A 24,728-nucleotide genomic window follows, 5' to 3' on the forward strand; every position below is an offset into this window, starting at 1 on the left:
TATGTTTAATTCATTTAATAAGTTAATCAGCAAAATAGTATTACTCATACTCGACGTTAGCCTACGCATTGCTGAGAATTCAGATATTCAAATTTGTTTTTGTTACAAATAAGCCTGGACCGTCATTTTAGAGTAGGTCTTACGTCTTTTTCTGAACATTTGCTATCAATATGACCAGTGTATGGAACTATTGACTATGCTATTTTTCAAATCATTTAGTCGTAATTGTTAAATTTATTCAAAGACGAAAGTTTGTATTAAAATGGGAAACATTTTTCATTTCTGCTTTCTTATTATTCAGTTAAATGTTACTGTAGAACGATGCATTTTTTCCTCTTTTTTATACTTGCAAGTTTATCTCATTTAAATAAAACTTCAGCACATAATTTTCGGATCAATTCTAAATTCAAAAATGGAAAATTATATATAGAAGGTAAACAATACAAGGCAAAAACTAAAAAAAAAAAGAAAAAAAATACATTACAAAATAGAAATACGACGGCTCACTACTATATTTTAACTAAGAACCTGAAAATAATGTAAGCGAGTATTCAATAAAGCCTGAAAAAGAAACATAAAGTTTCAATAGAGATTTCATTGACATTAATTTAAGTATTTTAAATTATCATACGAAGGTATGTACATTTGAAGTTTACAAATACCTTTTTATAGCATGAAGACACAGAATTAGTAGTGATCAATTATTGCATATATGCATGAAGAATAGCTGCGATGTGGTATGCATTTTTTAAGCATTCAAAGACATAACTGAAATTGAGAAAATTATGAAGCATTACGATTAGCATACACTCACTATAGAAGTCGTTTGGTCAGTTCTGAAATTAAGTCCCAAAAAAAGATCAAAATTTGTCGAAAGATAGGGAATATATTACAACCTTAGCAATTATCAAGCATACAAAAACTGATCACCACATATTTCTAAAATCAATATATATATGAAAATTTCTATCTACAAGAAAGAGAAAAATAAATTTTAAATCATGATAAATTATGAAATTATGAAAAGAAAATAATACAACTGAAGCTCATGAGAAATATCACTAGCAATACCTAAGTGTGTGTATAAAGGCCACATCGAATAAGTAGTAAAAAAGAATAAAATCATATACGTAAAACTTTATGAAGATGTTTCAGTAATTTACAAACTAATCTTTTTCTGTTTTATAATAAGCCTTCAACAAATCAGTCTAAAAAAATGGAAAATTTCCAGAAAAAATGGAAAAATTAGGAAAAAATGGAAAACATATCATCAATTAATAATATAGCTAGCACAGAACTGGTTAAGTAAGAACTGCAAATTCATATACAGTTGAGCAACCCGAAATGATCTGTTACACAATCCAGAAGTGATCTAATTAAAATGTATAATCTTTTGATTTTGGCTTTTCAGTTTGCACTTTTGAGCAATTACTTACACCATGTCCAAATTCTGAAATAAGAGTTGAAAAAAGAAATTGATCAAAGTTACTGAAGATGGGTTTAAAACAAAGTATACAAACCGAAAATATTTATTCAATGAAAATTTGTTTGAAAAGAAATAAAAAAGCCAAGATATATCGCATCTTACCTTCACAGTGTTCACAATAAGGTCGGGCTGGTGGCTTGCCCCTCTTGTTTTTCTTCCGAACTGTCTCTTCTTCCATATCCATTGCTTGTGTTGGACAATCAGTGGTATCGTGCAAATCGAATACTTCACATATATCACAATATAAGCGTAGTGGGATGTCGTCTGTAGTTTTACGTTGAAGTTCCGTCATTCTGAACATTTAATTTTAATCAGTTAAAAGTTTTAATTACTAAGTAAATGTAGCAGCAAATAAATGGAGTAGAGAAAACATAAATTAAACTCTCATTGCGAAAATTCAAATTGAAAGCTCGAAATAAACGGTAAAGCAAACGAGATCAAGTATTATGAGTAAAACAAAATTTAATAGGCCGACAAAAAAAATCGTCTACTAAAATTGAAGCTATATCCCATTACTCAAATAACCAAGCTTTGGATCAAAAATACCCGTTGTATGATAATATAGAAAGACTTCGAACTTAATACAAAATCAAATTCAATCACTTTTTTAAAAAAGAAAGCATCTTGTAGAAAGCATCTTAAAAAAGAAAGCATCTTGCATCTTGTAACATAACCAAAATTTATAAACTTGGAATATTCCCTTTACTGCTATTTTTAATTTTTTTTATTTCTGTGTATCTTATTTACAAAATGCAATTTACATTTCATTTGCGGGCAGCGAATTGAGAATTGCGATTTGTTCGTTCAAATCTTTCTCTTTCTTGTATTGCTCTGCTATAATAGAATTGAGAAACGATATCTGCAAAATTTATATATTATTAAAAGCAAAGCAATAAACTTCCAACAGCATTTTAAAATGAAAAAGATTAAATTTCCATAAGATATAATTCCAAAGAATTTAATAGGAAAGTGTGGTAAATCACTGATTTTATTATTTCATCTCACCCAATTAACATTAACTATTCTTTCTTATTAACATTAACTGTTCTTTCCTATAAGTATAGCAGACAAATGATTTATTAAGTAGTAATCAAAATTTTTTTCTGCTTACTTACATCACGTTTCATTTCTTCAATTTTGTCAGTTTCTGTTTTACCCACTGCTACCTTCAATTTTTGTATTTCCTGTTTATATGCATCTTCCTTCTTTTTCCATTCTTCTTCAAGATCGACAAATAAAGCACTGTAACAAACTAGTTCAGATCAAAATGCAAAAACATCAAATACAAAAAAGAAAGACTAGCAACAAAACCGACCTCCGCTGTTTTGCTTCTGAAACGATTCCTTCATTTTCTGCCTGTCTCTTCAACAGCTCAAGTACCTGAATTGATAAATACAAAGCTTTTTATACAAAAGCCAGCCATTTTATGACCAAATATGTTTTTTTTTTTTTTTTTTTAGCATATATGTTTGGAATTTTTTTGTAAATCTAATTGGATAAAATATCAGCATACAAGTTATCGTACATGATAACGAGACTGTATGCTTGACGTAACTAAACCCTTTAAAAATTTACACAGCGAATAATCAAAAAATATTAAACTCATCTGTTAGGTTTTCGATGATTAAACCTATGGAAAACAAAAAAAAAAGTATGTTGTTTACAATTCTTTAACGAAGTTACAGTTGAAATACCTCTAACTTCAGTGAATTAATCTGACTGATAGCTTGGTTCTTTCCTTCTTTCAAAGCGTCAATCTCCTTTTCATATTGTTCGTTTTGTGTCAAATCCACAGTACTGGTACCATGCTATAAATAAGTTAAAATTAGCAGAAAATAAAGATAGGAATACTGAAGTTAGGTATTCCATCAACTAAAATGACCACTTTTTGGATAATCATATAACCATTTGCGAAATTTTTATCAAGAATACACTATAAGTTGGGAAATTTTAAGCTTAACTCTCGTTTTCTTTCTTACTCATAATCTGTACAAAAAATAGTGGTAGTGATTCACATTGTTTTTAAACATTTGGAAATTTCAACTCTAAAAATGTATATATGATATTATCCAAATGAGCAAATATATTTACCTTTGCTTTCAGTAAATTTATGATCTCATCCTTGTTTTTGTTTTCATCATTAATCTTCATCATTTCCGTCCTCAAAACATTCAATTCGGCATCTTTATCGTTTCGTTCCTTTTCTAATCTTGAATAAACTTTGAAATTAATATAATTTCAAGTAATTTAAATATCTGATGGTTTATTTTCTTCATATAATTAACTCCAAAAAAAAAAAAAAAAAAAAAAAGACATATAAAGTTAATTGCAATATTAACTATAATGCAATATCAACTGACCAAAAAACTAAATGACCAGAATCACCAATATAAAACTTTCCTAAGGATTCGTTTATCCTAGTAAAATTTGAAAAGTTAATTCTCACCTTTAATTCAACATTTAGCACATCTTTTGATACTGTTACAACTTAAAAATAACAAGAAAAGTATGCAGAATATAGCTAAACGAGTTAAGTATAGGCAAATGTAAGTAACTATATATAGGAATTCCAAAAGACACTAGTAGTATTAAGTGTCAAATCCACGTGCTTAACAGTATCAAATGCTAAAATGCATTCAGCAGCTTCCCCTTCTACGGTAGTAATGACCTTTGGTTTATTTGAAGACATATTTGGTTTATTTGAAGACCTCTGGAGACATATATAAAACAATCTAACATTATCCGTTATCACATCAATAATGTGAAAAGGTTTTGACTCAACCCTGGCATTAGTTGAGTATGTTACTATAAATTTATCAATTCAAAATGAATAAACAAACTTATTCAGTGAAGCAGCAAGTGTATTGTATTCCTGTTTAAGCTCAGATAATTTCTCGGTAGTCACTGTCAAATCAAATGCTTGATTTTCTTTTTCAGCCATCAACCTTTCAATTTCCACCTTCTGAAATCCAAAACACAAAACACTGGTTAATTTAATTAGTAAGGCTAAAATTGAATATTTCGAATTTATAAAATTTCCACCAACCAACTTCTTTTCTGCATCCACCAGCTGGATTCTTTCTTCCAACAAATTACCGATTTTTTCTTCCAAAGATCCGCCTTTGCAATCAACTGTGCTCAAACATTCTGTTATACTGAAATGAATGATCAGAAATGAAATATAAATGTATTCTGGAAAAGATTTATGATTGACCATTATAAGGAAACAAGCCTTTTCAGTTCAGCTCCGAGTTTCCGCACCTTTTCTTTATAATCACTATCCAGGCTAACACGACCTTTTAACGATTGCGTCAATGCTTCGTAACGTTCTTCTACCTTTGTATACTACAAATTTATTCCTGTTAGGCAACAAAATGACTCTTCGTTAAAACAGTAAAAAGAAATTATTAGAAATCTTGAAAAATCTCAGCAGTTTGACCGACCGAAAGACATCAGTTGATCACACAATACTTATAAAGAAAAATTCCATTAAATTCCAACTTATGATTTGCAAACATTTCCAAGTCGAAGAAATGAGTTACTCATTATATATATATCATTTTTTTCTCAAAGCAAAAAATTACTTCTTTCTGCATTTCGACCTTTTCTTTCAAGAGGATTTCTTTTTCAGCTTCCAAATCACGCAATTTTTGATATGCACTATCATTCTCTGATTCTAATCTGTAAAAGAATCAATTCTTTTAAAATCTATCAACCAATTTGATCATTTTCCCTTTAATTAAATAAAAAAAAAAAAAGAGCTAAACAAAGATGAAAACAAACTAGAAAAACGAACACTACAGTTTTGCAGTAAATACACAAAATATGAGTGCATGAAATTCATTTCACAGTAAATACAAGGTAAAAATGTGAAAATTTGACCAATTGCAATCCGATGTGAGTCTGTCTATTTATTGATTCTATTAGGTTATGAATGCGAATTTCTTCGTTATGAAATGCTCACGTCTTATCTTCCTTATATTCCAATCCAAATTTATACTACTGAAGTATCGAACTGAATGTAACGCTGAATGTAACACGTAACGTGTAAATCGATGCATGCTGAGTAGGGAAAAAAATCTGTTCGAGTATATATGGAAATCTGACATAATCTTCATATTTAATAAAATCTTATCTTGTCTTAAACTCTGGGATATAACACTTAGCTTAGAGATCAATAAGATAAAGAATTCGTATAGAAACACTACTTTCTTGCCCTCAGAATCCATTAACAGATCTGCAGAAAACTACTTTTTTGTCTGCCCACACAAGCATCTTCCAAGTAACTGCTGTGAAAGCTTCCTTATGTTTTTCATACCAATTAATCTAAGAAGACTGAACAAAATATGAACGAGTTTCTTTGAAATGAATCATTTCGAATCCGAAAAGAATAAGTGGAAATTTGCATAAGTAGTTTTTGAATTATGTATATTTCACAAAAGAACCTAACATGTGTAAAAAAGTTCCTACCTAGATTTGATTTTAGCATGATTTGAAGCTTCTTCTCTTTGCAACCTTTGCAATTGTTCCATATCACTAACGTGAGAAATTATTTCTTGTTGCAATCTTGCAACCTGATAAAGACCAAATAATTTCATTCCGAAACTTAATAATTAAATTACATGTAGAAAATAATGTTCGCTCAAAAAATAACACTATAAATAGATCCTTAAATAATAATAAAGAATTTTGGAAGTGCTCTACGATTCAAAATAAATATCTTTGGCCACGAAATGATTACTTTTTCGTGCTCAGCTATCAATTCTTGTTGTGAAAATGAAAGATCCTCCTTTAGTTTCTCAAGTTCAAATTGAGTTCTGGAAATAGAAAAAGTTTTTTGCAAATAATAATTAAATTGATCATCTTCAAATTCGACAGTAGAATTAGATAATAATATCGCAAATATAAAGATTTTCCGTAATTGAGAAAAAAAAAAGAAAACGTTGTCCTTACTTTCCCAATGTATTTTTCATAGCATCATGCATATTTTCCAGGTTCTGAACGTTATTTCTAGTTGTTAACAAATCCTTTTCGAGGGATTCATTGGTTGTTTGTAGCTGTGCCACCTATAATAATAGATAACAAGCCTATAATAATAAAGCATAACAAAATGAAAATGAAAAAAGAATTAAATATTGCTAAAAAAGAATAATCTTTTTAGGTCCTAGAGTCATAGCAAAACTTCGAATTCCACTATAATTCAAAAAAAAGCTCTTACCTCGATTATGTGCGCTTCAGCTTCTTTTTTATTTTCTTCACGAAGTAATTCCAGTTCTTTTTTGAGACTTTCATCACTGGAACTTGCTTCATAAAGGCTGACACGAAGTCTGTAAACAAAATAGATTTGCAGTTTAAAACGCATTCAATTGATAGAGATTTTGTATTTATGACAGTAACCTGTTAAAGTACTTCATGAATTTATTTAAAAAAAGAAAAAATTATAAAAATATTAACTTTTTCACTTTGATAAAATAATGACTATCACTTACTTATCAATTTGACCACTGAGTTCATCGAGTTTGGACTTTGCCGAAGAAAGTTCTGACTCTTTCTTTGTCAAAGAAGACCTGAGTATTTCTTTCTCTGATTCCTTCTGTCTCAACTTAAAGAATGAAAACATCAAAAGGATTATTAAAAAGTAAAATATAGAAACATATTGAAAATTAAACTGTATATTATGTAAAATTCTCAAAACCTCTCCCTCCAATTCAATTTTTTGAGATTCTAACGACTTCGTATTAGTAAGAAATTCTCTATTGCTATTTTCCAGAGATTCTTGCAATTCCATTAACTTCGCTTTCTCAATTTCCATCCTAAAATACAAACAGTTGATTTACTGAGAATTCTTAAAGCATAAAGAAAAGATAAGCTCCAAATACTGACATACTGTGATAAAAAAAAAAATGCTAAAAGTAATTCACTTTCTCAACTGTTCATGTAATTGGATGGAATCGTTTTGTACTTGTCGCAGCTCCCCATTTAATCTGCTGACTTCCGTGTTGTGTTCTTTCTTTTCATTCTCTGTCTGCACAAAAAAAGTAAACATGCCATAGTAACTAAAGTGAACTGTAGAAAAATTCATCAGTAATTTAATGATAAGATTTAAATTAAAAGTTATCCTGAATAACCAGAATCGGAAATCCAAGAAAACATAAAAAAATATTCACTTTTTTATAAGTGCCAGATAGTTCATACTTATTTTGTTAAATATTACAGTTACAAAAATATACTACATGAATCAACATTACTTACTTTTTCAACCATTTCAGCGTCCTTTCTTTTTAAGTGATCGAAATTTGTCAACAGAGCATTATTCGACATCTCTAATGCATCATATGTTTCTTTCAATTTTGCTTTGCTTTTTTCAACTCTAGAGAATTCCGAAATGTATGTTCATCAGAAAATGATTATTTTGTTCGTATTTCCTTATTCTTATGCCTACCTTGTAAAATTTTACAGAAAATCTCACTTTTCCAGCTCATTTCTTAGCTGATCCACAGTTGCCCGATATACTGTTAGTTCTTCATCCTTTTGTGAAATATTGGCTGCCTTGTTATCCATTGATTTTTTCAATATTTCAAGCTAAAGTTGGATATCAAAAATTAACTTGAAAATTAAAATTTAATTCGAACTAGAATTTCACAAAATCGAATTATGTCTGATAAGGGAAAAATTATCAAAAAGTTTCATTTAACGTAAAAAAACATCATCAAAAATTTTCAGTTACATATTAAATTCACTAAATGATTTATAGAAAAAAAAAGATAAGAATATAATATTCTATATTTATTCTGATACAATTTAGATACCTGAGCAGTCAAATTCTTTATTTCCTCTTTATCACTTTCAAGCCTTTCTTGTACTGATTTTTTGACTGTTTTATTGTGACCTATCAAATTACTCAACTTTTTCATATTCGCTTCCAACCTGAATAAATGTGTAAAGAATGATCTCTGATAAAATAAAAAAATTTTTAATAAGTATAATACTTACTGCTTCGATAAATCACAATTGTCATCACTAGTTTCTTTTTCACTTTTATTCATACATCCCACAGCATTATTAGGAGATAAAAGTTTCGCTAACTGAAAAACATTTACTGGGTTTTCTAATATTCAGCATATTAAAAAGGGTGAACAAATATAATGCTTCAAATTCCAAGTTTTAAAATCGCATCTGAGAATAACATACCTCCCAAAAATCTTCGTTAAAAGCAGACCATATGTTTTTCATTTGAGAACACACCGAAATCCTTTCTTGTTCAAAAACTAAAGATGTTGAAAATGTGTAATATTCCAAAAAAAGAAAAAAAAAACTTCTAATATTACAAAATAAAACATGAAACTTTCAAAATATAATAACTCCACAATATAGAAGAGACGCAACATACGGGAGCACTGTTTTCTCAATTCCTCCAATTGTAACTTGGTTTTTTCTGCCTCGTCCATCAATAATTTAGTTGTATCCTCACTTCTGCTCTTAAAAATTTAAATTAAAATAAAAATATTATTTGAAATTGTGACAATAAATCAAAGTTTTGGACATGGCAATACATGAACCAACTTCTTTAACAACAGTTCTCTTTTCCAACTCAGCAATTTTTTCCGCCATTTCAGCATTCATTATAGTCTCCTCATCATAGCGAAACGTTAAATCTTCAAGAGCCTGCAAATTTATATCACAAATTTACACTTTATAGTTCCCAATGAAACATACTACCTATCAAGTTATTTCTGCTAAACAAATTTTTTGATAAATATGTATTACAGAGAAGCTAAAAATTATAGACTAATGAGTCAATTCTCTATCCTCAACATTATATCCTAATAACTTGTGCGGTTATATGGAAATATTATGAACTGAATCTTAAAATAATTAAGAATTAACAAAAAATGAGCGTATCATGTCTCAAGTTTGTGAACCCCTTTGTTCTGCTAAATCAAAATAATTATGCAAACAAATTCTTACATCCTCCTTTTCCTTCAGCTGAATCGTAAGATCGTTAACAGTACCATCTGCTACTTTAAATTTAGCTTCACTTTTATCTAACATAACTTTTAATGCTTCAAGTTGTTGATCGACTAAAGTTTTTGCACTTTCGAGTTGTGTTGCTTTTGCTTCTGCCAATTCGCAACGGCTTGACAAGGCTGCCATCTCATTTCGTTCAAGATCACGTTCTCTTATTACCTGTTCCAAATGAGTTTCCTTCTCTTTTAATGACTCCTATAAATTGATAGTGATAGAAATTACAAGTTTTAATTTTCTTTTCGTTCTTGAGTTGGACAAAAAGAAATCACAGATTCCAGAAAAGAATGGTTCAGGATTAATAGTTATCCGAAAGTAAAGGAATTCGATGCAAAAACTGAATAACTAGAACGGTCATCTTTTTAACTAACCTGAATTGCTTTGAATAAATCTTCTTGACCTCTAGCTGATGAAATAATAAATGGCCTCTGCAATTTTTCAAATAATTTTCAAAAAACTGTAAAGCGAGAAAGTTTATATACATATAATACAGAATAATACACAAGTTTTTCGAATTAATTTAAATTTATAGTACAATTTCTGAAAATTACAAAACTTCCTTAGCTGACATTACCGCACTGAATAAATAAATAAATTTGAATAATCATTAAAATCTTTATTCATTTTAATTTTAGTTCATTCTAACTGCTTCTTAATCATTAAACAAAAACTAGACCAAGAAAACATTCAGTCGACAGTGTATATGTGTGTGTTTTACGTGAAATAATTTAAATGTACAAAAATTTGTGCTGTGTTGTGTTGACCAGAACCTAATCTTTCTCCATTTGATCGTCACTTATTATTCTAAAAAAGCAAAACCTTCATGTGCTATATATGTTTTCAGTATAGAATTTAAGATAACCAACGAAACCAGAACAGTATTCATACGTGGACTGATCGTGGTGTTGCAAAATTGTATTTAGAAATTCGTGACGATGCAACCGATGATGCACCAATAGACGACAATGATTCGTGGCTACCTGAACGTTGCCGTAATGCTGACGTTTTCGTATGCCGAATCTATAAAACAAATTTTACAGATATTATGCTTACGATGACGACACATTTAAATCCAAACATTTTCTAAGAATTTTGTCAACATAATTTTACATCACATATTTTTTATAAACATAAACATTTTTTAGGATTTTAATAACCAAGTTGGAACTACTCTTGATTTTAAGTAAACACCAAGTTACCATTAACTAACAAAACAGTATATATATGCAGTTCATCTGACTACCACGATGTTTATAATTAGGAATGTCTATTATGTGAGAAAAGAAAAGTCATGGAATGTATGTATTTGAAGAAAAACGACCACAGCGCAAAACTCAACAAGGCAATACTGCAAACTTTATATATATGCAAAATTTACTGCAAATTTTGTATATATGCAAAATTTACTGCAAAGTTCATATATATGCAATAATTTAGAAAATATCAAAACAGAATCTATGCCAAACACACCTTGAATTTAGCCGAAGTTTGTTCGGGCGCACGAATAACTTTTGAAGCGGCAGCAAATAAACCATATGGTGCTTTACATGTAAAATATCGTTTACCCTAAAATTTGACAGATTTTATTAGAATAATATATATATATATATATATATATAATCATTTGTGAATAAAAGTATAATTAATTTTAAAATACCTGAACGCTGCCATCGTTTTTTCCTACTGGCTGCTCCAACTCGATGCCAGCCCAAACGCCGTCTTTGAAATCCGTGTTTCCAAGAAAGCGCAATCTTCCATATTTACCACCCGATACAATAACTCGATCACCAATCTCAAACCTAAATAACAAGCAAGTATTTTGAACAAAAACCAAATTATTTTTTAGTAATTTATGGCTTGGGAAATAATATAACTTATTAAATTCCCAATCCTAGATTTATGGAATCTCACTACACTCCACAGACGTTAAGGCCTTTCTTCATATTTAAGCTTGCCTTCTCTGCTGTCTCTTGACAATGCCAAAATATTTAATCATTTCATTAGAGAGGCTATCGATGAAAATTATAAGTATTTATAAGTTTCCAAAGGGAAGAAAAACAGTAGCACAAATTGCACACCCGTATTCTTTGCAAAATGGATTATTTTGTGACGTATCAGCTGACAGACTCGTTGACTGTACATGTTCCAATTTACTAGCTTTACAAAATAATCCATGCTTCGGTTCACACTGAAAGATTTCGTTTTTATTCCTGAGGAATTCATCAGTTTACTAGATGTTAATGTCATTTCTTTTTTTGGAAGATGAATACGGTTAGATGAAACATCTAAAATTTTTCCCAACAAAAAATTCATCACTTACAGAAAAATATCGATGTCCATCAACAGAACCATCATTTTTCCCAAGTGGTTGATCGAGAACAATACCTATCCATTCACCTGGTGCAAACCTAGCTGGTCCAATATATACAATATTCCCCACTCTTTCGCCAATCTGACAGCGATCACCGATTTCCCAATCGCCAACATGACTAATCGCAGATATTACTGATTCTTTGCCTTCAAAGAAAACGGAAAATTTTAGGGAACAAAAAAATAATTTTTTCCTTTCATATCATTACTGAGAGCAAATTATTTTCATTTACCCAAAAAACCTCAACTACCAGTTTGACGGTTTTGAAATTTTGCTACTCTCTCTCTCTCCTACTGACCACTACCCCATCCTAGCTTATAATGCTAATAGATAATGCTATTTAATGGCTCTATCAGTATGATTAAATCACTAGAAGATGAGAAATAATCTATTGTTTCTTCATAACTTTCATTATTTACATTCATACTTTCCTTTCTTTACTGCACTGTTTTCATTTTATTGACATTGACAGCATACTTAATCAACAACGTAATAAGGTAAAAAATCTCTTAAATTATTTTAATCCCTTCTCACATTCTTCCTTATTCAAATTGATATAAATATGAATCCATAATTTCCTAAATTTATAAATATTTTTGTCTAAATTGTTCGAGAATTCTATTCATATTCATTTCCATTAAACCTATCTATATTTTAGATCAGTGCTTCTATCACTTTGACTTTCATTCATATTCATTCTCAAAGAACAAAGATGAATACATGTAAGTTATGCAAAAGACAATGCTACTAAAAAATTGTTATTAAAAATTCAGATATGAGGTATGGTAGACAATCAGATACGAAGTATGGTAAATTCAAACTGTCAAATATAACTATTATATTAAATAGGAACTGAATATTTTTGTAATCCAGAAAATGGAAAGGAAACTAACTCGTAGACCGAATCAATCCTCGAAATGCTTTTGATTCTGCCATTTTGGTGGTTAATGGTATCGTTTACCACCAGGAAAATTTCTTCTTTGTTTCTGAAAAAAAAAGAAAAATTTAATTTTATGATTTATTGACGGTTTAAAAAAGAGAACATTCCTTCAAGTTCTTTCCTTTCCATTTCCAGCTTATATAAGATTATTAAATGCATTATTTCCGATATGTAATAGTAACAATAAGGAAAAAAAGGAAATGTGATATGAAAAATAAAGCAGTGATATGAAGAAAAAAAAAGCATATCAGTTATATTTTACATAAAAAGCTTATCAGATATGAGGTATACTAAATTCACTGACGAGGTATGAGGTACATATCTAGCTGAAATATCGTAATTACATTATGACGTACGTGTATGTACATGTGTGCGTGAAAAATGATAGGAAAATACAAATAATTTAAGCGATAGTGCTATTCTCTCTTTGTTTGTAAAAATTTGCCATTTATTATTACTAGCACTTTACCTTCGTCCACTGCTATAAGCAACTTATCTCCGAGAAGCATACCAATTTAGAAAAACTAAAGCTTTCATAATTTCATATAGTGTAGCGTTAAATGTAGTCGCTGGAAAATTGCAATATCTGGGGATTATCTTTGCAGGGGATTATCATATGGATATTCCCAGGGTTTTTGGGTATTTTCTAGTGTGAGTGTTTTTCCTTCTCGCTTTAAAGTTTACTAATTTATCGATTATAATTTTTGTCCTTATCTATTTACATGATTATAAAATATCTTATTTAATTAATGAGTACTAAAATGGTTATATGTAGAAATAGAAATAAAGACGAATTTCAGAATCTAAAATAGTCGCTGCATGTTTCATTATTAACTTACGAAATTTAAAACTTGTAAAGTTATTTTATTTCAAGCATTTGATATTAAGCAGTTATAGTTTGTTATGCTACAAAATGAACATTTTATTGTTACCATATTATCATTTGTAGATTAGAACTTTACCAGTCCTGAATTATTGCTTTGAGGTATATGTCGCAATACCGCCTTTCCTGTTTGAAATATAGCTTTCTGATGAATTGATGCTAAAGTTTTGAAAATTTAGGATGAAAGAACCATTGAATACTGAACCATTTGTCGAACCATTACAACCATCTCGCTTTCACAAAGTAAATCTTTATTTTTGTGAACAATACCAGTATTTCTGGTTGCTTAGCACATTATCACGTCTACATATAGTCTTAGAATTCACAGACTAGAGTCGGACTAACTGAGATATCCAACTTATGGGTATTTCGGCTTATTGATTTATTGATTTAAAGAATCTACTGCAACTTCGTCACTTTGGACTTTCGTTCTTTCTTAAAATCTTCCTGTGAATCCATCTTTTGTTTCATTTTAAGTGTTCAGGTATACAGTTATCTATCATCAAATCCTTACTTTGGGGCTGGTGCCGGACTTGCAGGCCTTGGAGTGTGTTTGTCGATCACTCGGAAATTGATAGTTATATCGAATACAATATTTAGAAGACGGTTCTTGATATCGTTGCAAATCAGTAATGAGGATCCGTAAGTACTCGTTTGCTGTCAATTAATGGTAATGCTCAGAACAGGTTTATCTATGCATTTGTTTCCGTTACAACGGCATTAGTACTGTCACGCTGAAAACAGCATTAGTTAAATGTTATACGGATGGTTCACTCTTAGACATGTTTTTTTTGATCGATTTGATTGATGTTGAAATTCATAAACATAGAATATTAGTTACTTGAAAATTGGTAGAATTTAGCGCATATCCATGGTTACTGGATTACATTAATCGAAACAGCGCACGTCAAACTCGGCAAATATCGGTGCATACTTTAATTAGCCAAGCAGAAAGTGGCCGAACTATTACGAATTTTACGTATTTACCAGGACATGGAATGCATTATTTCACATATAATTATCGATGGATACAGGTGTCGTCAAAGCTGAATACTGAAGTTCTCCAATTCACAGTCACAAATGGATAAAAGACTTATTTTTTTGTTCATTTATGTTGTTCAGGTAGAAAGGCAACGAGAAAAGCAAGTTATACAGAAAGGAAATTATCGCACACCTTTTGAAACTGTCACATTAACAACTTTAGGTATATTCGCTTCTCTTTCTTAGACTGTTTTTACTTTTTTTTTCGTAGTTTTTTTAATATCCAAAGCTTTTAATTACAGGTACTGATGTACGGTTTTTAACAAATTTGCTCGATAAAGCCACCTCGGAAGCACTGCAACATGTAAAAAGTTTCTGGTTTATTGTTTTGTTTATTATTTGTTACTTTAGTTTAATACATTCTGTTTCGTTTTTTCTGCTTCATCTTTTGCATATTATAATAGCTAAAATTTTAAAAATGCTCAGTTGCAGGAAGTTGGAACACTTTATCTGCTGTTTCTCTGTCTCAAGAAGAATTACAATTTTTTCAGCCAAACAAAATTCAGTCTTGCTTGTATGTGCGATGATGTATACATAGACTTTTTAGGTCGAAACGGGCTTAGTTGTTTATCGAGCTGCAGGACCGGAATGGCGTCGTTTCGGTACACCAATGCGGAAAAGACCTATAAAATCGGTTGTGTTAGACGAGGGTATTGCAAATGCAATCGTGAATGACTTTCAGGAATTTAGCTCATCTTCCAAATGGTACTGCCAAATAAGTACAATTTCATTAGCTTCTTTTCATAGGAGTTCGTTAACTGCTCTTTCTGTTCGCAGAATTTTTTTTTTTTTTTTTTCATCGGTTTAAGTTATTGTCGTTTGTTCTTTTTAAAGGTACACAGAACGTGGAATTCCATACCGTCGTGGTTATTTATTTTACGGACCTCCTGGATCCGGTAAAAGCAGTTTTATTGCTGCATTGGCTAGCTATTTCGGTTATAGCGTGTGCATGCTGTCACTCAGTGAACGAACCCTTGATGATGACCGTTTAAATCATCTTCTGAACACTCCACCTCCTTATGTAAGCTGTTGTGGAGATTAAGCAAAATTACATGCCTTTATAGAGTTTCTATATTTACTGAATCTAATAAACATAATTTATAAAGGTATTCTAGTAAATCTAGTAAATTGGTTTCGCTACAATAAATTGAAATTTTGAATACAGAGTGTGGTGGTATTGGAGGACGTGGATGCCGCTTTTGGTTCGCGCGACGATACTGTACAGTCTTCAAAGGCGTACGAAGGTTTGACAAGGTTATTGAAGTCTGCAGGAAAAATTTATTGAAAAAGCCACAAATTTGGAAATTCTTTTTTTTTCTTTGAAATTTGTTTTGAAAATTTGGAAGTGTTATATAATTTATTATATGACTACTGTTATAGGATAAAGATTAACCTTAGAAGCTCTAGCTAAAAATGTTAACTGGATTTTAGGTTCAAGAAAAAAAGTTGCTATTTTGAAATTTAACATTTACAGGGTGACATTTTCGGGACTACTGAATGCGATTGATGGTGTTGCTAGTGCAGATGAACGAATACTTTTCATGACAACTAATCATGTTGATCGTCTTGATCCAGCTTTGATACGTCCAGGTCGTGTTGATGTGAAACAATATTTTGGTTACTGCACCGAGGCTATGTTTTCTGAGGTCTATTTTTGTACTTAGATGCTTGTAATAACCAATTTCATATAGTATTGAAATCGACTCTACACTTTTTTACGTGAAACCACATATTTATGAATTGGTAAATTTGTATCCCAGGACTGCTAAGGAAATTAGCAAAATAGACAGAGACTTCTGCACAAGATTGAATTGATTGAGCGTGTTTTAGATTAATTCGTCAATAACTTTTTGTTATTTCAACAAGAAGAAATTAATGTCATTTATTTAGTCGACAATATAATCATTTGCTTAAGTGACTGGAGAAACAATTTTTACAGATGTTCAAGCATTTCTATGGTGATAATATTACCGAAGATATGGCTATGAAATTTCGAAACGCTGCGGTAGCACTGAATGTACAAATAAGTCCAGCTCAGGTGCAGGGATACTTACTACTACGCAAGGAAGATCCGCAAGCCTCTATTGATGATATCGCAACGATCACATACTGTAAATAAAGATAGGAAATATCACTAAAGATTACAAAGGCAACTCTGCAAAATGGTAGTTCACTATTAATAATTTTGTTCCAGTTTAAAAGTATCCTTGTAGATTGATCCTTTCATCGTTTGTGTCTCTTTAAGCTGTACTTTATCTAAAATGGATATTACTATTAACAGCTGATTATGTCTTGGATTTATTGCTCTTTCTTTCATTTTTTTTCGCTTATCGGATTTGATTTTTTTTGTATCTTGTTATTATTGTTTCAGCCGGTTCATTATCAACTGAGATGGACGTATGACGAAGCAGACATGTCCGGATATAAAGGAAAATTAATTGATACTAAATATTTCGATTTCTGCTAATGAAAATTGTGTGTGAAATCGAAAATCAAGACCGGTTTTGCAGTGTTTTTTGGGTATTCGAAAGTGCTTTTAAAATCAAGATTATCAATTGATGTCATCATTTTGATAATGATTAAAATAACAGTCATTGGATTAGGTATATACATGAAAAATTTTCCCAAAAATAACCAAATTACCTTGATAAATCCGATTTTTTTGTAATGGTAGCTGAATCGTAAATGGAAGCATTTGACTATCAACAAGTAGGGTAATCTGCAGTTATATTCATTGTTATTTGATTTTTTTCTCACAAAAATATTGAGTATCTCAACAGAAGTTTTGAGAAACTTAAAAAATTATAATGCAAAAAAACATACCAGACAAAGGATAGCAATGAGCGGTGACATTACCTGAAAATAAAATATAAGAAACGAGATTTGAAAAAAGAATATAATATAAAAAGATTGAAGACGAAGTCAACGAAGCTTCAGTTGCATGTTTCATGAGCCAGAAAGATTTAACAGATGGGAAGGAGAGAGATAAGGAAAAGTAACAGAATTGTCATTTCGTTAGCTTCGGGAGAATTCTGAAAGGCAACAGTCAATCTGCTAAATGGTGGGTGGTTAGTAATGAGAGTGGTCTGCAGTTGGGACGGAAGTTGAATAATCATGACAATTGAATGGCTTCTACCGCGATTTTAGTACAAGCGGGAATTATGAAACAGTTACTGCGTGTATATTGCTGTCAATATATTGGTGTGCTGCTGCCTTGATAGCAATCTGGGGTCAAAGGTTGAATCGCTCAAGTACTTTGCACTTTTAATGGAGTATTAATCTGTGCCCACTATTCATCCATTTGTATTTATTTTTCAATACTTAGTAAAAATTGTGTTTTTCTTTCCAAAAATTACGTTTTTCTCCATTTTTCTTCATTATATCCAAAAAAGTTGGGATTTTAAAGAGCTGGATGTACTAACTGCTGGTAATGTCTGTAAGTTCAGTTTTCATTTTGTTATTAACTAGTTTGACTAAATTTGATAGTTAGAGCTTAATAGGATTTATAAACATTTTTAATTTCTCCAACTTTAAAGATAGTATCATGATTCGAAATTCTAATGAGACTGAAAATTTTTTTCTGTTTGATAATTCCTGAATTATTGCAAATGTATAGTCACGAAAACAGGAAAGATAACTGAAAAAAAAGTGAAATAAGGACGATACCAATGTTGGAAGACGAAGTTATCGTTCGATTAATGCATGACATCACAGGCAGTGGAGACTTGTTGTATTTTACAAAAGTAAATTTAGGAAATCAATTATTTTTAAGCGTTTGTATACGAAATTCAAACTCGACTAATTGAACGGATATAATTTAACATTTTTGGTAGCTTTTGGTTTATTATTGAATTTTTAGTAAGGTGTGATGAATGAGCAAATAGGTGATGAAAATGTTTCGTCAACAATATTGAAAAAACAGCTGGAACGGATCAAAGAAAAGGTTAATTATCTAAATATGTACGAAATTAATTGTTAATGTTATTTTGATGCTCTCCTTTTCCGATGTGATCATTTCCAATAAAAAACTTATCAACGACCATGATTTCATAGTACTATTTTCATTATAATTAAGTTTGCCCAGTTGTAGTTGCCTTCAGTTTTACTTGGTCTGAGATCAGAGCTATGGAAATAATAATTAAACCGATTCCGACTGTGGTTATTTAATATGATAATTTATTACCTTGTGATTTTTTCCCTCCAGCTATTGAGGACTTAGCAACTAGATTACACACATTTTTCAGGAAGAAATTCGAGATGTGAGTGATGAATCAATAGAAACGGAACTTTCGATTCCTTGTTCACTTGAAGCTTATGCTTCAGAAAATGCCGATATGCAGTTTTGGCGTTTTGCTGCTGAAAAGTTTGCTAGTGAACTGGACAGGTTACGAACAGACAATCTTAATGTGAGAGGAAATAAATATTATAAAATAGTAGAGAGCTTGTTTTTTAATATGTTTTAAAATAGTTCGATGGAAGTCGTACCTTTCTCTAATGTCATAATATCTTCTCATCACTCATGCCATTTTAATTAAACGTTTCTATTCGGCAAATTTTTGAACCAGATGGTTTCGATTGTGTAACATTTGTTAAATTATGTAACAAAACTAATTTTATATCGGTCTTGACTATTATGCTTATTATTGCCGCATACAGATGATAATCTTTTTTTTTTAGCTGGAAAATTTGATAAACAGCGGAAAAACTCAGTTAGATAGCCTCAAAGATTTGAATGCCGAATTGCTGGAGAAAGCGCAGTGTTTGGATAATGGTACTAGTGAGACAGAATCCACTTCCTCATCACTGTTTTGAATTTATCTGATTTTCAAAAAAGTCTCATGATTTATGTCTGCAGTTTTATCGAGCTACAGTATAATGTTTTTATTGGTCTGATATTATTGGGAAAATATCGATTAAGACGCGAGTGAATATTGATTAATGGGAAATGATGGGATTAAAGTGCATCGGAAATGATCATTTTAAGTGGTTCATAAAATTTGCAGTCTTTTATCAGTTTATCTATAATTATATGTACAGTTTGTCTTATTTTTGCTTGATAAAATTTCAAACATCTTTGTTTTATTTGTACTTTTTTTCAGAGATTTTATTTTCTTTCGCTGGTATTTCTTATAGCTGCTTGATGTTTTATTTGCTGCATAATATGTTTTTCAGGATTCGCCTTATAAATGGCAATGTTTTTCTCAGCATTTTGGTGACATCGGTGAAATTCTATGCATTTGTATAGTTCAAATATTTCTATTATTTCAGCTGCTCACTTTGTAAAATTCGAGTAGAAATATGCCAGGTGGAACACTTTGCCAGGTGCAGAATATAGCAACACACACAACGCGGAAAACAGGAGAGTTGAAAGTTTCGAAAACAGCGACGATTAATGCCAAGGTGCAACACATAAGTGACACATTTCAAATATGTGAATTGCTGGAAAACAAAGAAGTGGATCTCGCTTGAGTTTATTAATTTGTTGAAGCCATTTTATTCAATTAATTTTCTCAAACCTTGAAACATTCTATCTTAAATATGGTTGAGTGGCAATGACTACTGCTTACAAAGGGCAAATTAAATATTAATTTTTTATCGTAGCAGAAATTCCAGAAGTTGCCATGAGGTATTTTGTGCTAGAGTTCAATTATCACAAATCTTTGGTTCGTTTTCCGTAATTCCTTTTGAAATTAAAAATAAAATTTGCGTTAGACGTTTTGCTTTAAACGTTTTAAACATGAATGTGATGATGCCATAATTACTGACATTCGTGTTATTGAATTATCTCACTGTTGAATCAATCGAATAGTTTTTGAAGTGAAAATAATTATCAAAGTCTCAATGTTAAGGATGGAAATGAACATGGTGAGACAAAAATTTGGAACCAGAATGTGGGGAGGGATTTAATAAATAATGAAGAGAAGTTGAATGAAACGAAAATTCTAAAGGCGGAACTTGTACGTGTAACATCGACTATTGTTGAGGTTTGTGTTGTTTGTCGCACTTCACTTTTTTCTATTCTATAAATGGTTGATTTTTTTTTTTGAATAGTAAATTTAAACTGCTTTTTTTGAATCCAAGCTAGCTCGATACCCATTTTTGGTATGTCCATATGCCCTTTTTCTTACGGGCTAGAGCTAATGAAGAACCTTATTTGAGTCAAATATAGTTGATCCGCAGAACTCGAATGCATACTCGTATTTCGAAGATTATTTGGAAGTGCGAAAGTTGTGTAGCCAAGAGTGGAAAGAGCGACAAATGATTCATACCTTTGCCTACCTTAAATTCATGTTTAGAAAACCCGCCGCATGAAAACAGCATCAAATCTTTTTTCTTCAAAAAAATTTTTGTTACTCATTAATCCCTTTTCTGTGTACGTATTGCTCATTTGAGACGATGCAGACTTTAGGGCTATTTGTTATATTTCAGGCTGCAGTACAGACCGATGTAACAGTTAGCAATAAGCTGCCGAAGCTAACAGCTGAAGATCTGAAATCATCAGAAATTAGTGCGAGTTACTGGCGGCGATTGGCAGAGCGGCTGTATGCGGAAATTGAACGGAAAGCAAAAATAAATTTTGAGGTTTGATTACCTGAATTTGTGTTTCTTTTATAATGGATACTAGAGGAAGTTAGAAAAACATGTAAAGTCATTTCAAAAATATTCCATCAGTTATTATAAATATGGAATTATTGGGTTAACAATTACAAAGATAATATTTTCCCAAAGAGAATATTTTTTATTAAATTTACTTGACATCTAATAAATATTTTTTATATATTTCTGCAATTGCAAAGAAGTTGATAAATCATTGCATTTGACCAATAGTTAAAAGATTAGCATTTTGATGGCACCGAATGAAAAATATATATACATTGCAGTTATCGATTCGTCTGGCTAAACTGAATGAAGAAATTATAGAGGAAGAGAACGATTATCTGGCACTTAAACATTATATTTCTGGTGAAGAAGATACCGAACACCATAGCGAATCTAAATTCAACAAAAATCAGGAGACTAAAAGAGAAGACGACGATAAAAGTGGTAACCATCTTCCAGAAAACTACATTCCTTTATGAATAATGTTAGTGCATTGCAAACACATGAACCAACCGCGGTTCATGTGTTTGCAATGCACCGATTATCCACTGCAATAACTTTTTCATTAAATAGCTTTGATTATAATATTTTACGTTTTTCTTAAATGACTTTTGATAAACTTTTTTTTTGTTGTTGAATATCTCAGTACCAATAATCGTTCTGTAATGCTTTCGTTTAAAAATAGTAACATTTTTCAAATTTTCACACTACTATTCTGTCTGTAGTTATGGCAACAAGTAGATTAAGGTTTGGGAAATTACAGAAGGGGGATCTATTTTGTCTGTTTGTTTTCCTTTATTTTGCAGTTGTATTCATTGTATTCTCATGTAAATTGCTGTGCTTTCTCAACAAATGTATTTCAGTTACAGTGAATTCATATCCATTTTTTTTATTAACCGTCAAGTCAACAGTTGATCGTTCTTGTTTTGCTGGCTTACGCTTTATTTATTGTGCAGAGTTCTTTTTTTCTTTTTTTTCTTTTTGGTTGACCTTTTTTTTTGCTTCTTACATACTATTCTTCTGCAAGGATTTATTATTTAAGAATGTATATTTGGTTTTGTAATTATAAGGATGTCGATCAAACTTAAAATTTTTTGTCATTGTTGTTTTAATTTTTGTATTTTAATCTGACTAAATTTGTTTATTTTTATTTTTTCCTTAAATTACAAAACTACTGTGGAAAGTTGTGAACAAGCAAACTGAACAGTTAGCTTCGTTTACTTTTCGGATGGCCTTTGCTGATTACTTACATTGAAATCATTCCTAGATAAACCAAAGTTTTTATTTTCTGGTTATTAAATTATTATATCTAAAGTCACTGAACTTTTTTTGTCCTTGCAGTCTCTTTACTCTTGTTATATATTGATATATTATAACCTACTGTACCTCTTTCTCTGATGCTTGTTCATATTATTTTGCTTTTTAGTTAAACACCTAAAAATCATTCTTGTTTTTATTTCATATTCATTTATTAAATTGTTCTTAGCTTGAAGATGTTTCCCCTTAAATCATACATTTCCATATTATATGTAGTAACGAATACTGAAACGGGCACATAGCAATTTTGTATTCTTGAAAGTTATGAACAAGACAAATACATATATGTTGATTTGGATAAGATAAATTTTTTTTCAAATTTTCTCTTAATCCTAAATCGTAAAATGATGTAGCATTGAAATTATCTTTGGATAATTCAGAGAATGTATTAGCTAATATGGAAAGCAAGCGCATGGATAATTTTCTGGTACCCTATATATATATATATGTGTTTATCCCATTAATTAATTAATATTTCAAAAGGATTGATGGCTGATGTATGTGCGTGCTTGTTCATTTCGTTCCAATCTGTATAGCATGTACGGATAGAAGCGATACGGACTTGTATGAATAGTCAGATGGATATTTTGGGGATGGGAACATGGTGACACCTGTCGCAGTTGCCATTGTCAAGCTAAATCGACGAGGTCATCAAGTTCGATTTTCGATGCTTTTGACTAATATTTTACGGATGAGTGAATGCCTTTGGTTATACTCTAATTTTTGAACATTTTATGTCAAAAAGGAAAAAAAAAATATTTAATGTGAGTTTTAGTAACTATTACATAAAATAATATAAATTAGAATATCAACTTAAGTAATCCGCTATTTTTTTTTCTTTCCGGCCTTTGTATCCAACATGATCTTTTTAAAATTATTATTTACCATTTCACTAGATGCTCATCATTCTGATTATACAAATCATATCAATAGTTAATGGGAAGAAAAATACAGGTAGTTAATTTTGCAGGTTTTAAAAAAGAAATTCATTGAGCAGTGACAAATATGAATATTAGGAGTAAAAGCTCAGAAGAAAAACAAAGATGAAATTGCTGATATCAAACAATTTTTTTAATCAATCATTATTAAAGAGATATTTTTGCAATTCATTCTCTTTTTTAAAAAAAAAAAAAAATTTGCCGGGTTAGAATGTCAGGTTGATTTTGATTTGCTGTTGTTTCCTTGTTAACCACTTAAGTGATTCGAAAATTCGATCATAATTTGATGACAAAATATAAGTTGGATTTTATTCCATCTACAAATTCAGGTATTTTACAAGGTCTGAAAAAAAAGAGCTTGTAAGCAATACTGAAAGTAGAACAAAAAAAAAATCACAAAAAATGGAAAGAGAGAGAAGATAATTGCTTTAAGTTTAACAGGCTTGCTAAAGCAGAAATTATTCTACCTATAAGCCAATCAGTAATTAATTACTTGTTTCTGGTATATGACGGGGTGGTATTTGGGATGGAATAGAACGAGAGAAATAGGAGCGAAGATAAAGTAAATGAGGTGAAAGGAGAGAGAGAAAGAAAGAAGGAGGTAATGCGGTCACCTGAAAGGAATTCAATTTGGTTTGGTGGAGAATAGGAAAAGAGATTTAGAAGAAAAATGAGACATAGCTAATTAATTATATTATGCTATTAAGCATTATGATTATAGTTGAAACACCTGATATTTCCGCCATTATCTCAGTACATATACACGTACGTAGGGACACATATAGCTGTATGACTTTTCCTCGTTGTTTCCAAAAATTAAAATTGAATTTGGAAAGTGCAACTTATACTAAATTTTAGAAGTTCATTAATGGATTGAATTAACATAAATTATATCTCTCTGTTATTTCTTTCTTATTCTTCTTCAAGTATTTTTATTTGTTTCTTAATATTTTCACGCTTCTTTCATTTTATTATTGTTAATAAAACTAATCCTATTTGATTTTATTTGAACTTTGTCTAAATTTAATTTAAACTTCGAATCATTATTCAAGAAACGTAAGATGTTACCATTATTACTTACTACTATTATCATTATTATTTATTGTTACCATTACTTGCTATTATCA

At 30.5% G+C, this 24,728-nt stretch overlaps 5 protein-coding genes across 5 annotated transcripts; 3 read left to right on the forward strand and 2 right to left on the reverse strand.

Annotated features, from left to right (window-relative positions):
• Positions 1-1,376: 1,376 nt before the first annotated feature.
• Bm11265 (CAP-Gly domain containing protein) lies at positions 1,377-12,818 on the reverse strand (the record flags this gene model as incomplete). Its single annotated transcript, XM_043077412.1, has 33 exons — positions 1,377-1,450; positions 1,589-1,779; positions 2,248-2,345; positions 2,602-2,728; positions 2,802-2,866; positions 3,181-3,294; positions 3,578-3,695; positions 4,327-4,448; positions 4,533-4,641; positions 4,719-4,831; positions 5,071-5,167; positions 5,957-6,060; positions 6,228-6,303; positions 6,440-6,552; positions 6,705-6,813; positions 6,976-7,088; positions 7,182-7,299; positions 7,408-7,511; positions 7,739-7,856; positions 7,956-8,068; positions 8,296-8,413; positions 8,480-8,571; positions 8,678-8,754; positions 8,877-8,964; positions 9,050-9,151; positions 9,455-9,709; positions 9,883-9,939; positions 10,400-10,531; positions 10,982-11,077; positions 11,169-11,310; positions 11,590-11,699; positions 11,832-12,028; positions 12,776-12,818. The coding sequence occupies 33 exons, from the start codon at positions 12,816-12,818 to the stop codon at positions 1,377-1,379; spliced, it is 3,705 nt and encodes a 1,234-aa protein (XP_042933346.1).
• Positions 12,819-13,885: 1,067 nt separating this feature from the next.
• Bma-bcs-1 (mitochondrial chaperone BCS1, putative) lies at positions 13,886-16,865 on the forward strand (the record flags this gene model as incomplete). Its single annotated transcript, XM_001897431.1, has 10 exons — positions 13,886-13,948; positions 14,190-14,347; positions 14,568-14,739; positions 14,828-14,909; positions 14,989-15,050; positions 15,294-15,451; positions 15,581-15,767; positions 15,912-16,000; positions 16,221-16,392; positions 16,686-16,865. 10 exons carry the CDS (start codon positions 13,886-13,888, stop codon positions 16,863-16,865), a joined length of 1,323 nt encoding a protein of 440 aa, XP_001897466.1.
• Positions 16,866-16,922: 57 nt separating this feature from the next.
• Bm435 (Uncharacterized protein) lies at positions 16,923-17,599 on the reverse strand (the record flags this gene model as incomplete). Its single annotated transcript, XM_043077413.1, has 3 exons — positions 16,923-17,002; positions 17,390-17,465; positions 17,570-17,599. 3 exons carry the CDS (start codon positions 17,597-17,599, stop codon positions 16,923-16,925), a joined length of 186 nt encoding a protein of 61 aa, XP_042933347.1.
• Positions 17,600-18,614: 1,015 nt separating this feature from the next.
• Bm14807 (Uncharacterized protein) lies at positions 18,615-19,558 on the forward strand (the record flags this gene model as incomplete). Its single annotated transcript, XM_001897430.2, has 3 exons — positions 18,615-18,689; positions 18,991-19,152; positions 19,424-19,558. The coding sequence occupies 3 exons, from the start codon at positions 18,615-18,617 to the stop codon at positions 19,556-19,558; spliced, it is 372 nt and encodes a 123-aa protein (XP_001897465.1).
• Positions 19,559-20,044: 486 nt separating this feature from the next.
• On the forward strand, positions 20,045-21,825 carry Bm9704 (Uncharacterized protein; the record flags this gene model as incomplete). Its single annotated transcript, XM_001897429.1, has 4 exons — positions 20,045-20,146; positions 20,596-20,730; positions 21,176-21,328; positions 21,628-21,825. The coding sequence occupies 4 exons, from the start codon at positions 20,045-20,047 to the stop codon at positions 21,823-21,825; spliced, it is 588 nt and encodes a 195-aa protein (XP_001897464.1).
• Positions 21,826-24,728: the final 2,903 nt, after the last annotated feature.

The sequence above is a fragment of the Brugia malayi genome (assembly GCF_000002995.4).
Source record: "Brugia malayi strain FR3 genome assembly, contig: Bm_v4_Chr1_scaffold_001, whole genome shotgun sequence".
NCBI classification, from domain to species: Eukaryota; Metazoa; Nematoda; class Chromadorea; order Rhabditida; family Onchocercidae; genus Brugia; species Brugia malayi.